At 44.3% G+C, this 12,580-nt stretch overlaps 1 protein-coding gene across 1 annotated transcript in view; it reads right to left on the minus strand.

Annotated features, from left to right (window-relative positions):
• Positions 1–1,024: 1,024 nt before the first annotated feature.
• Positions 1,025–12,580, minus strand: part of LOC121557246 (chemokine XC receptor 1-like) — a 30,498-nt gene continuing 18,942 nt past the window's right edge. Inside the window, exon 5 of the mRNA XM_041871082.1 lies at positions 1,025–1,902. Coding sequence (XP_041727016.1) covers positions 1,387–1,902 — 516 coding nt within the window. The 3' untranslated portion in view covers positions 1,025–1,386. The remainder of the gene's footprint in view (positions 1,903–12,580) is intronic.

Consider the following 12,580-nt stretch of genomic DNA (forward strand, 5'->3'; position numbering starts at 1 on the left):
CCCCCTGTATATAGCCTCCCTACTGTTATTTCCCATTGACTCTGTACTGGTACCCCCTGTATATAGCCTCCCTACTGTTATTTCCCATTGACTCTGTACCGGTACCCCCCTGTATATAGCCTCCCTACTGTTATTTCCCATTGACTCTGTACCGGTACCCCCCTGTATATAGCCTCCCTACTGTTATTTCCCATTGACTCTGTACCGGTACCCCCCTGTATATAGCCTCCCTACTGTTATTTTACTGCTGCTCTTTATTATTTGTTACTTTTATTTCGTATTTTTTGGGGGTATTCTTTCTTAAAACTGCATTATTGGTTAAGGGCTTGTAAGTAAGCATTTCACTGTAAGGTCTACACCTGTTGTAGTCAGCGCATGTGACAAATACGAGTTGATTTGATCTGTCCGTTGGATTGGGACAGATCAACACCGCCCGACTCATCGACAGCTTTGCAATAGGAGGCATTTAAAACTGAGATGAGGTTTGCCTGGGTTACAGCAAGGTCGGTGTACTTAGAAAGCAGGTTATCCTTTTGTCACAGCCGAGCTAACAGCCGGAGGATCTCTTCTCTGAGCTGCTTGATGGTGGTGAATTTAGGGCAGAAAAATCCCTGTCCATTTTCCAGTTACACCTTATCTTCATCTTGTGACAGTGTGGAAATTATCTCACACCAGAAGGATTTGTGCCCAGCCTTGGATAAAAACACCGGTGGGCTAGCACTGCTAGCGTTAGCCTGCTCCGTTTTCATGATGGCTAGCAGCTAACTGCTACTTAACAGGAATCCGGGACACAAACTTGCGGTCCCAGCCTTAAAGGCTGACCACATCACGGAATCCGTAGCAATACAAACTTTAGTTATAATTAAAAACTATTTAATGAAAACTATTTCATAAAAACAACAAACCGAGTGTAGACAGTACACTGTTCTGTTGCGCGCTTTGATGACGTTAGCAGAATAGTCTAGCGTCCAGACAGGCCAGCGTCCAGACAGGTCCAGCCAAAAACCACATCTGCCACTTCTGCGCACAGCTTTTTATTTACTGAGCATATCACCACACACCACACAAAGCATATCTTTCCAGTTTTACATGAACCATTGGTAAATATAGTACTTTACATATTCTACATGAAAAATATGTATTTTATTGTCTTCATATTGTATGAAGATAGCATATACTTATTCACAGAATCACTTCTGGACTGAACAGGGCGTTCACATTCTGTGTATCACAGAATCATATCCAGGGATTCAAATTGTTTTGTTTTGGCTTATCTCACTTCCTCATTCCTCAGAACCAAAGCTATAAACATGGCCTTTGCTGACCATTAGAAAGGGTGGGAAAAAAGCTTTTGCCAATAGAAAGTCATTGAGAAAGTTGCATAGTTCATTCCTGCAAGGATCTTATCTCCAGCCATGTAGCTGTATAGTTATTCTCTCTAGGGTCCTGAAGTACCACAGCTGGTCCTCTTGGTCTAGGGGTGACGTGGGATGTACTGTGTCCCAGACTCCTCTCCCCTTCTCCCCCCTGCCCTCCCCTCTCCTCCCCTATCAGACAGCACAGCAGAGACCAGAGATGTTGTCTGAAGGAGTGAGACAGCATGTAGAGAGCAGGGTTCAGGAAGCAGTGGGCGTAGGCCAAAATACGACACACAACGTACACAACATACAGCCTCTTCGTGACCTCACAGTCAGTGTATACAGACAAGAGGAAGATGGTTAGGTTGTACGGCGCCCAGCAGACGAAGAACGCTACCACGATACAGAAGACCACCAGCACTGTGCGGTGTCGTCTCCTGGTCGCAGTTACCAGGACCGTCCTGAGAATGGCACTGTAGCAGAGGATGATGATGATGAGAGGGAGGATGAAGAGCAGGGACACCTGCAGGTAGTAGCCCAGCTTCTGGGGGACAGAGAGAGGGAGAGAGGTTATATATGAATATCCAGCTTCTGGGGGACAGAGAGAGGGAGAGAGGTTATATATGAATATCCAGCTTCCTGGGGACAGAGAGAGGGAGGGAGGTTATATATGAATAACCAGCTTCTGGGGGACAGAGAGAGGGAGGGAGAGGTTATATATGAATATCCAGCTTCTGGGGGACAGAGAGAGGGAGGGAGAGGTTATATATGAATATCCAGCTTCTGGGGGACAGAGAGAGGGAGGGAGAGGTTATATATGAATATCCAGCTTCTGGGGGACAGAGAGAGGGAGAGAGAGGTTATATATGAATAACCAGCTTCTGGGGGACAGAGAGAGGGAGAGAGAGGTTATATATGAATAACCAGCTTCTGGGGGACAGAGAGAGGGAGAGAGAGGTTATATATGAATAACCAGCTTCTGGGGGACAGAGAGAGAGGTTATATATGAATAACCAGCTTCTGGGGGACAGAGAGAGGGAGGGAGGTTATATATGAATATCCAGCTTCTGGGGGACAGAGAGAGGGAGAGAGAGGTTATATATGAATATCCAGCTTCTGGGGGACAGAGAGAGGGAGAGAGGTTATATATGAATAACCAGCTTCTGGGGGACAGAGAGAGGGAGGGAGGTTATATATGAATATCCAGCTTCTGGGGGACAGAGAGAGGGAGGGAGAGGTTACATTTTTACATTTTAGTCATTTAGCAGACGCTCTTATCCAGAGCGACTTACAGTTAGTGAATACATATTTTTTTATACTGGCCCCCCGTGGGAATCGAACCCACAACCCTGGCGTTGCAAACGCCATGCTCTATCAACTGAGCTACATCCCGGCCGGCCATTCCCTCCCCTACCCTGGACGACGCTGGGCCAATTGTGCGCCGCCCATGAGTCTCCCGGTCGCGGCCGGCTGCGACAGAGCCTGGATACGAACCAGGATCTCTAGTGACACAGTTAGCACTGCGATGCAGTGCCTTAGACCACTGCGCCACTCAGGAGTACATGGTTATTCATATATGAATATCCAGCTTCTGGGGGACAGAGAGAGGGAGGGAGGTTATATATGAATATCCAGCTTCCTGGGGACAGAGAGAGGGAGAGGGAGGTTATATATGAATAACCAGCTTCTGGGGGACAGAGAGAGGGAGGGAGAGGCTATATATGAATAACCAGCTTCTGGGGGACAGAGAGAGGGAGAGAGGTTATATATGAATATCCAGCTTCTGGGGGACAGAGAGAGGGAGGGAGAGGTTATATATGAATAACCAGCTTCTGGGGGACAGAGAGAGGGAGGGAGAGGTTATATATGAATAACCAGCTTCTGGGGGACAGAGAGAGGGAGGGAGGTTATATATGAATATCCAGCTTCTGGGGGACAGAGAGAGGGAGAGAGAGGTTATATATGAATAACCAGCTTCTGGGGGACAGAGAGAGGGAGAGAGGTTATATATGAATATCCAGCTTCTGGGGGACAGAGAGAGGGAGGGAGGTTATATATGAATATCCAGCTTCTGGGGGACAGAGAGAGGGAGAGAGAGGTTATATATGAATATCCAGCTTCTGGGGGACAGAGAGAGGGAGAGAGGTTATATATGAATAACCAGCTTCTGGGGGACAGAGAGAGGGAGGGAGGTTATATATGAATATCCAGCTTCTGGGGGACAGAGAGAGGGAGGGAGAGGTTATATATGAATAACCAGCTTCTGGGGGACAGAGAGAGGGAGAGAGGTTATATATGAATAACCAGCTTCTGGGGGACAGAGAGAGGGAGAGAGGTTATATATGAATATCCAGCTTCTGGGGGACAGAGAGAGGGAGAGATGTTATATATGAATAACCAGCTTCTGGGGGACAGAGAGAGGGAGAGAGGTTATATATGAATAACCAGCTTCTGGGGGACAGAGAGAGGGAGGGAGAGGTTATATATGAATAACCAGCTTCTGGGGGACAGAGAGAGGGAGGGAGAGGTTATATATGAATAACCAGCTTCTGGGGGACAGAGAGAGGGAGGGAGAGGTTATATATGAATATCCAGCTTCTGGAGGACAGAGAGAGGGAGAGGGAGGTTATATATGAATATCCAGCTTCTGGGGGACAGAGATATATTTTACTTATAAGGACTGAATGCTACGTTAAGGCTACCAAGCTTCCTAGAACAGAACAGATATTATCTGACTGCAACTTCAATTAGCACTGAGGTGTGAAGTGAGAGGTGTCAAAGCCCTTGAGCCCAACAATGGCAGGAGAGTTCCACAGCCTCCCAGAGGCCTTTGAACCCCCCTCCCTCTCAGAGGTCATTACAATACAGTATCCTCTGGATGTAAAAAATGACAAGCTCCTCATGGAAAATCAAGAGACACTTTCTGCTGACTATTATAAAAATGGGAACGTAAGCAACTTAATCTTCCACACAGACCATCCCCTGGCATGGCAGAGTGCTATATTAACATACTACCCCTCTGTTAAGATGGGGGTGTTAGCGATGGGTGGGAACTCACGATACTAGACAACGAGGACTCTGAGTCAGCCAATGTCAACCTGTATAAGTCTGGAACAGTAACAGTACAGGGCAACCCCAAACAGTTTCAGCTGGACTTTCACATAATCAAAGAGAGAGCTCAGCAGGATAAGCTCTCTCTTGAGAAAGATACCCCCACCCCAAGCGTGTCAGACCAGACCTCCTCATTAAATAACCCCACAGTCGAGCAACCCCAAGCGGAAAGTCAACCTCCCAGCACGGAGAAACACTTTTTGCACAGAGTACTACTCCCTCATTGAAATGAAGGATTAATTCACCCAGCTGGAGGTAAGGCAGGTGGAGCTGGAACAGCAGGTGAACACACTCCAGTCAGCAGAAAAAAATGTCCAGCTCAACAACACCCCCTCAACCAGACCCGGAGAGCTGGAGGTGGAGAGAGACATGTCTGCACTCTGGACTGTGGTGAGACAACATCAACAGGAGAAAGAGCAGGAGCAGGAAAGGAACAGAGCACTAGAGGAGAGGATCAGAGTGCTGGAGGAGAAGGTGAGAACGATGACGGGTGACAGAGAACAACCCATTAGAGAGCTGGCCACCACCGCAGAGAAGCCAGGAGAACAGCCCACCTCAGACCCTGACCAAAGTCTCAACAGCACAGCAGAACAGACCACCTCAGACCATAGCCTCAACATCACAGCAGGACAGACAAATGAAGAACCCCAAGCCCAGCGGATCCCACCCCCTCTGAGCACACCCCCATGTCAGCCACCCTGATAGCCCTCCTGACGACCCCCCCACACCAACTGAGGACATACACAAGCCACAGATTGTACTCCTTATGGACTTAAACGGGAAATATATACAAGAAAATTAACTTTTTCCCAAACACACAGTGTCTAAACTCTGCTGTCCAAACACCCAGCGCACCCTAGACCTTCTGTCTGAGGACCCACTAGGATCACCCAGCCACATAATAATACACAGGCACAAACAACCTGAGAGCCCAGCTACCACAAACAAACTTCCACCCTGCAAATATTTCCTGTGACTGTGCCTCAAAACCAAATGTTTGCCTGGCCCACCACTCCACCCTGGACTTGAACAGCCTTTACGACCAGGTCCACCTGTACAGGGCAGCAGTGCCCACCTTCGCTCGGACCCTAAAGGATATTGCCCTCAACCGCAGCCCCAACACCTCACACAGGAGCAACAGATCAACAGACACCCCGCCCAGACCAGCGAGGTCATCTGCCTTTGGCCTAAAGAGCAGGAACCTGGACTTCACCAAATAAATCAGAAATACAGACATTGTCATCCTACAAGAAACATGGTATAGAGGAGACGGAACCACTGGTTGCCCTCTAGGTTACAGAGAGCTGGTAGTCCCATCCACCAAACTACCAGGTGTGAAACAGGGAAGGGACTCAGGGGGTATGCTAATTTGGTATAGAGCAGACCTAACTCACTCTATTCAATTAATCAAAACAGGAACATTTTACATTTGAGAAATTGAGAAACCTATCCAACCAAAAACATAAAGACCCAGAAAACCTGAGCCTTTGGTGAATCACTAAAACAATACAGAATCCATAGACTCTAATCACTTCTGGGAAGATCGTAAAAACACTAAACAAACAACAACAACAAGAGTTATCTATCCAAAACTGAGATATTTTTGGCCCTATATCAAAGAACAAACAGCAAAAACATATACATGATCAAATACAAATCTTAGAATCAACTACTAAAGACTACCAGAACCCACTGGATTCTCCAATTACATTGAATGAACTACAGGACAAAATACAAACCCTCCAACCCAAAAAGGCCTGTGGTGTTGATGGTATCCTCAATGAAATGATAAAATATACAGACCACAAATTCCAATTGGCTATACTTAAACTCTTTAACATCACCCTTAGCTCTGGCATCTTCCCAAAAAATTGGAACCAAGGACTGATCACCTAAATCCACAAAAGTGGAGACAAATTTGACCCCAATAACTACCGTGGGATATGCGTCAACAGCAACCTTGGGAAAATCCTCTGCATTATCATTAACAGCAGACTCGTACATTTCCTCAGTGAAAACAATGTACTGAGCAAATGTCAACTTGGCTTTCTACCAAATTATCGTACGACTGACCACGTATTCACCCTGCACACCCTAATTGACAAACAAACAAACAAAAACAAAGGCAACGTCTTCTCATGCTTTGTTGATTTCAAAAAAATCACTCAATTTGGCATGAGGGTCTGCTATACAAACTGATGGAAAGTGGTGTTGGGGAAAACATACAATATTATAAAATCTGTGTACACAAACAACAAGTATGTGGTAAAAATTGGCAAAAAACACACATTTCTTTCCACAAGGCCGTGGGGTGAGACAGGGATGCAGCTTAAGCCCCACCCTCTTCAACATATATATCAACGAATTGGCGAGGGCACTAGAACAGTCTGCAGCACCTGGCCTCACCCTACTAGAATCAAAACTTTAATGTCTACTGTTTACTGATGATCTGGTTCTTCTGTCACCAACCAATGAGGGCCTATAGCAGCACCTAGATCATCTGCACAGATTCTGTCAGACATGGGCCCTGACAGTAAATCTCATTAAGACAAAAATTATGGTGTTCCAAAAAAGGTCCAGTTGCCAGGACCACAAATACAAATTCCATCTAGACTCCGTTGCCCTAGAGCACACAAAAAACAATATATTCCTCGGCCTAAACATCAGCGGCACAGGTAGCTTCCACAAAGCTGTGAACGATCTGAGAGACAAGGCAAGAAGGGCCTTGCCATCAAATGGAACATAAAATTTGACATACCAATTAGGATCTGGCTAAAAATACTTGAATCAGTTATAGAACCCTTTATGGATGTGAGGTCTGGGGTCCGCTCACCATCCAAGAATTCACAAAATGGGACAAACACCAAATTGAGACTCTGCATGCAGAATTCTGCAAAAATATCCTCAGTGTACAACGTAAAATACCAAATAATCCATGCAGAGCAGAATTAGGCCGCTACCCACTAATTATCAAAATCCAGAAAAGAGCCGTTAAATTCTACAACCACCTTAAAGGAAGCGATTCCCAAACCTTCCATAACAAAGCCATCACCTACAGAGAGATAAACCTGGAAAAGAGTTCCCTAAGCAAGCTGGTCCTGGGGCTCTGTTCACGAACACAAACAGACCCCACAGAGCCCCAGGACAGCAACGCAATTAAACCCAACCAAATCATGAGAAAACAAAAAGAGAATTACTTGACACATTGGAAAGAATTAACAAACTAGAATGCTATTTGGCCCTAAACAGAGAGTACACAGTGGCACAATACCTGACCACTGTGATTGACACAAACTTAAGGAAAGTTTTGACTATGTACAGACTTAGTGAGCATAGCCTTGCTATTGAGGAAGGCCGCCGTAGGCAGACCTGGCTCTCAAGAGAAGACAGGCTATGTGCACACTTCCCACAAAATGAGGTGGAAACTGAGCTGCACTTCCTAACCCAATTTTGATTAACTCCCATATCTATTGGGTGAAATACCACAGTGTGCCATCACAGCAGCAAGATTTGTGACCTGTTGCCACAAGAAAAGGGCAACCAGTGAAGAACAAACACCATTGTAAATACAACCCATATTTATGTTTATTTATTTTCCCTTTTGTACTTGAACTATTTGCATATCGTTACAACACTGTATATAGACATAATATGACATTTGAAATGTCTTTATTCTTTTGGAACTTCTGACTGTAATGTTTACTGTTAATATTTATTGTTTATTTCACTTTTGTTTACTATCTACTTCACTTGCTTTGGCAATGTTTTTTTATTTTATTTATTTTATTTTATTTTATTTTCTTGAGGGTAGATCAGCTTTAATATTGCAAATGGATTGTAACTTCCATCAATGTAATTGTCTGCATCACTTCCAATCCCTATCACGACTAGCTCTTAGTAAAATTTGCAGTATTTTGTTTTTTTATGTATTATTTTTTACATTATTAGCTCAGAAAGTGTTTTGCATCATTATATACAGCCGGGAAAAACTATTGGATATCAGAGTGGCGGTAACTCACCAGCATTACGACCAGGAATATGACTTTCCCGAAGCAGATCCCTTGTTTGCTCTCCCCAGGGCAATTGAACTGATTCCAGCGGCTGACCCAAAACATCGCCGGCGGAGGAGAGGCACTCGGAGCGGCCTGCTGGTTCGACTTAGGAGGCGCGCACACCATCCACCGCTTCCAAGTACAGTTGAAGTCGTAAGTTTACATACATCTTAGCCAAATACATTTTAGCTCAGTTTTTTTACAATTCCTGACATTTAATCCTAGTAAAGATTCCCTGTCTGAGGTCAGTTAGGATCACCATTTTACTTTATGAATGTGAAATGTCAGAATAATAGTAGAGAGAATGATTTATTTCAGCTTTTATTTCTTTCATCACATTCCCAGTGGGTCAGAAGTTTACATACACTCAATTAGTATTTGGTAGCATTGCCTTTAAATTGTTTAACTTGGGTCAAATGTTTCGGGTAGCCTTCCAAAAGCTTCCCACAATAAGTTGGTTGAATTTTGGCCCATTCCTCCTGACAGAGCTGGAAGTATGCTTGGGGTCATTGTCCATTTGGAAGACCCATTTGTGACCAAGCTTTAACTTCCTGACTGATGTCTTGAGATGTTGCTTCAATGTATCCACATCATTTTCCTTCCTCATGATGCCATCTATTTTGTGAAGTGCAGCAAAGCACCCCCACAGCATGATGCTGCCACCCCTGTGCTTCACGTTTGGGATGGTGTTCTTCGGCTTGCAAGCGACCCCCTTTTTCCTCCAAACATAACGATGGTCATTATGGCCAAACAGTTCTATTTTTGTTTCATCAGACCAGAGGACATTTGTCCAAAAAGTAAGATCTTTGTCCCCATGTGCAGTTGCAGACCGTAGTCTGGCTTTTTTATGGCGGTTTTGGAGCAGTGGCTTCTTCCTTGCTGAGCGGCCTTTCAGGTTATGTCGATATAGGACTCGTTTTACTGTGGATATAGATACAGTGGGGGAAAAAAGTATTTAGTCAGCCACCAATTGTGCAAGTTCTCCCACTTAAAAAGATGAGAGAGGCCTGTAATTTTCATCATAGGTACATGTCAACTATGACAGACAAAATGAGGAAAAAAAGTCCAGAAAATCACATTGTAGGATTTCTAATGAATTTATTTGCAAATTATGGTGGAAAATAAGTATTTGGTCAATAACAAAAGTTTCTCAATACTTTGTTATATACCCTTTGTTGGCAATGACACAGGTCAAACGTTTTCTGTAAGTCTTCACAAGGTTTTCACACACTGTTGCTGGTATTTTGGCCCATTCCTCCATGCAGATCTCCTCTAGAGCAGTGATGTTTTGGGGCTGTCGCTGGGCAACACAGACTTTCAACTCCCTCCAAAGATGTTCTATGGGGTTGAGATCTGGAGACTGGCTAGGCCACTCCAGGACCTTGAAATGCTTCTTACGAAGCCACTCCTTCGTTGCCCGGGCGGTGTGTTTGGGATCATTGTCATGCTGAAAGACCCAGCCACGTTTCATCTTCAATGCCCTTGCTGATGGATGGAGGTTTTCACTCAAAATCTCACGATACATGGCCCCATTCATTCTCAAGTCGACCTGGTCCCTTTGCAGAAAAACAGCCCCAAAGCATGATGTTTCCACCCCCATGCTTCACAGTAGGTATGGTGTTCTTTGGATGCAACTCAGCATTCTTTGTCCTCCAAACACGACAAGTTGAGTTTTTACCAAAAAGTTATATTTTGGTTTCATCTGACCATATGACATTCTCCCAATCCTCTTATGGATCATCCACATTTATTTATTTTTAATTTTTTTAAATTTCACCTTTATTTAACCAGGTAAGCCAGTTGAGAACAAGTTCTCATTTACAATTGCGACCTGGCCAAGATAAAGCAAAGCAGTGCGATAAAAACAACAACACAGAGTTACATACAGTGGGGGAAAAAAGTATTTAGTCAGCCACCAATTGTGCAAGTTCTCCCACTTAAAAAGATGAGAGAGGCCTGTAATTTTCATCATAGGTACACGTCAACTATGACAGACAAAATGAGAAAAAAAAATCCAGAAAATCACATTGTAGGATTTTTAATGAATGTATTTGCAAATTATGGTGGAAAATAAGTATTTGGTCAATAACAAAAGTTTTGTCAATACTTTGCTATATACCCTTTGTTGGCAATGACACAGGTCAAACGTTTTCTGTAAGTCTTCACAAGGTTTTCACACACTGTTGCTGGTATTTTGGCCCATTCCTCCATGCAGATCTCCTCTAGAGCAGTGATGTTTTGGGGCTGTCGCTGGGCAACATGGACTTTCAACTCCCTCCAAAGATTTTCTATGGGGTTGAGATCTGGAGACTGACTAGGCCACTCCAGGACCTTGAAATGCTTCTTACGAAGCCACTCCATCGTTGCCCGGGCGTTGTGTTTGGGATCATTGTCATGCTGAAAGACCCAGCGACGTTTCATCTTCAATGCCCTTGCTGATGGAAGGAGGTTTTCACTCAAAATCTCACGATACATGGCCCCATTCATTCTTTCCTTTACACGGATCAGTCGTCCTGGTCCCTTTGCAGAAAAACAGCCCCAAAGCATGATGTTTCCACCCCCATGCTTCACAGTAGGTATGGTGTTCTTTGGATGCAACTCAGCATTCTTTGTCCTCCAAACACGACGAGTTGAGTTTTTACCAAAAAGTTATATTTTGGTTTCATCTGACCATATGACATTCTCCCAATCCTCTTCTGGATCATCCAAATGCACTCTAGCAAACTTCAGACGGGCCTGGACATGTACTGGCTGAAGCAGGGGGACACGTCTGGCACTGCAGGATTTGGAGTCCCTGGCGGCGTAGTGTGTTACTGATGGTAGGCTTTGTTACTTTGGTCCCAGCTCTCTGCAGGTCATTCACTAGGTCCCCCCCGTGTGGTTCTGGGATTTTTGCTCACCGTTCTTGTGATCATTTTGACCCCACAGGGTGAGATCTTGCGTGGAGCCCCAGATCGAGGGAGATTATCAGTGGTCTTGTATGTCTTCCATTTCCTAATAATTGCTCCCACAGTTGATTTCTTCAAACCAAGCTGCTTACCTATTGCAGATTCAGTCTTCCCAGCCTGGTGCAGGTCTACAATTTTGTTTCTGGTGTCCTTTGACAGCTCTTTGGTCTTGGCCATAGTGGAGTTTGGAGTGTGACTGTTTGAGGTTGTGGACAGGTGTCTTTTATACTGATAACAAGTTCAAACAGGTGCCATTAATACAGGTAACGAGTGGAGGACAGAGGAGCCTCTTAAAGAAGAAGTTACAGGTCTGTGAGAGCCAGAAATCTTGCTTGTTTGTAGGTGACCAAATACTTATTTTCCACCATAATTTGCAAATAAATTCATTAAAAATCCTACAATGTGATTTTCTGGATTTTTTTTTCTCAATTTGTCTGTCATAGTTGACGTGTACCTATGATGAAAATTACAGGCCTCTCTCATCTTTTTAAGTTGGAGAACATGCACAATTGGTGGCTGACTAAATACTTTTTTTCCCCACTGTATGGGGTAAAACAAAACATAAAGTCAAAAATACAACAGAAAATATATATACAGTGTGTGCAAATGTAGCAAGTTATGGAGGTAAGGCAATAAATAGGCTATAGTGCAAAATAATTACAATTAGTATTAACACTGGAATGATAGATGTGCAAGAGATGATGTGCAAATAGAGATACTGGGGTACAAATTAGCAAAATAAATAACAATATAGGGATGAGGTAGTTGGGCGGGCTATTTTCAGATGGGCTGTGTACAGGTGCAGTGATCGGTAAGGTGCTCTGACAACTGATGCTTAAAGTTAGTGAGGGAGATAAGTGTCTCCAGCTTCAGAAATGTTTGCAATTTGTTCCAGTCATTGGCAGCAGAGAACTGGAAGGAATGACGGCCAAAGGAGGTGTTGGCTTTGGGGATGACCAGTGAGATATACCTGCTGGAGCGCATACTGCGGGTGGTTGTTGCTATGGTGACCAAGGAGCTAAGATAAGGCGGGGATTTGCTTAGCAGTGATTTATAGATGGCCTGGAGCCAGTGGGTTTGGCGACGAATATGTAGTGAGGAGCTTCAAGTT

Source organism: Coregonus clupeaformis, chromosome 14, assembly GCF_020615455.1.
Source record: "Coregonus clupeaformis isolate EN_2021a chromosome 14, ASM2061545v1, whole genome shotgun sequence".
Lineage (NCBI taxonomy): Eukaryota > Metazoa > Chordata > Actinopteri > Salmoniformes > Salmonidae > Coregonus > Coregonus clupeaformis.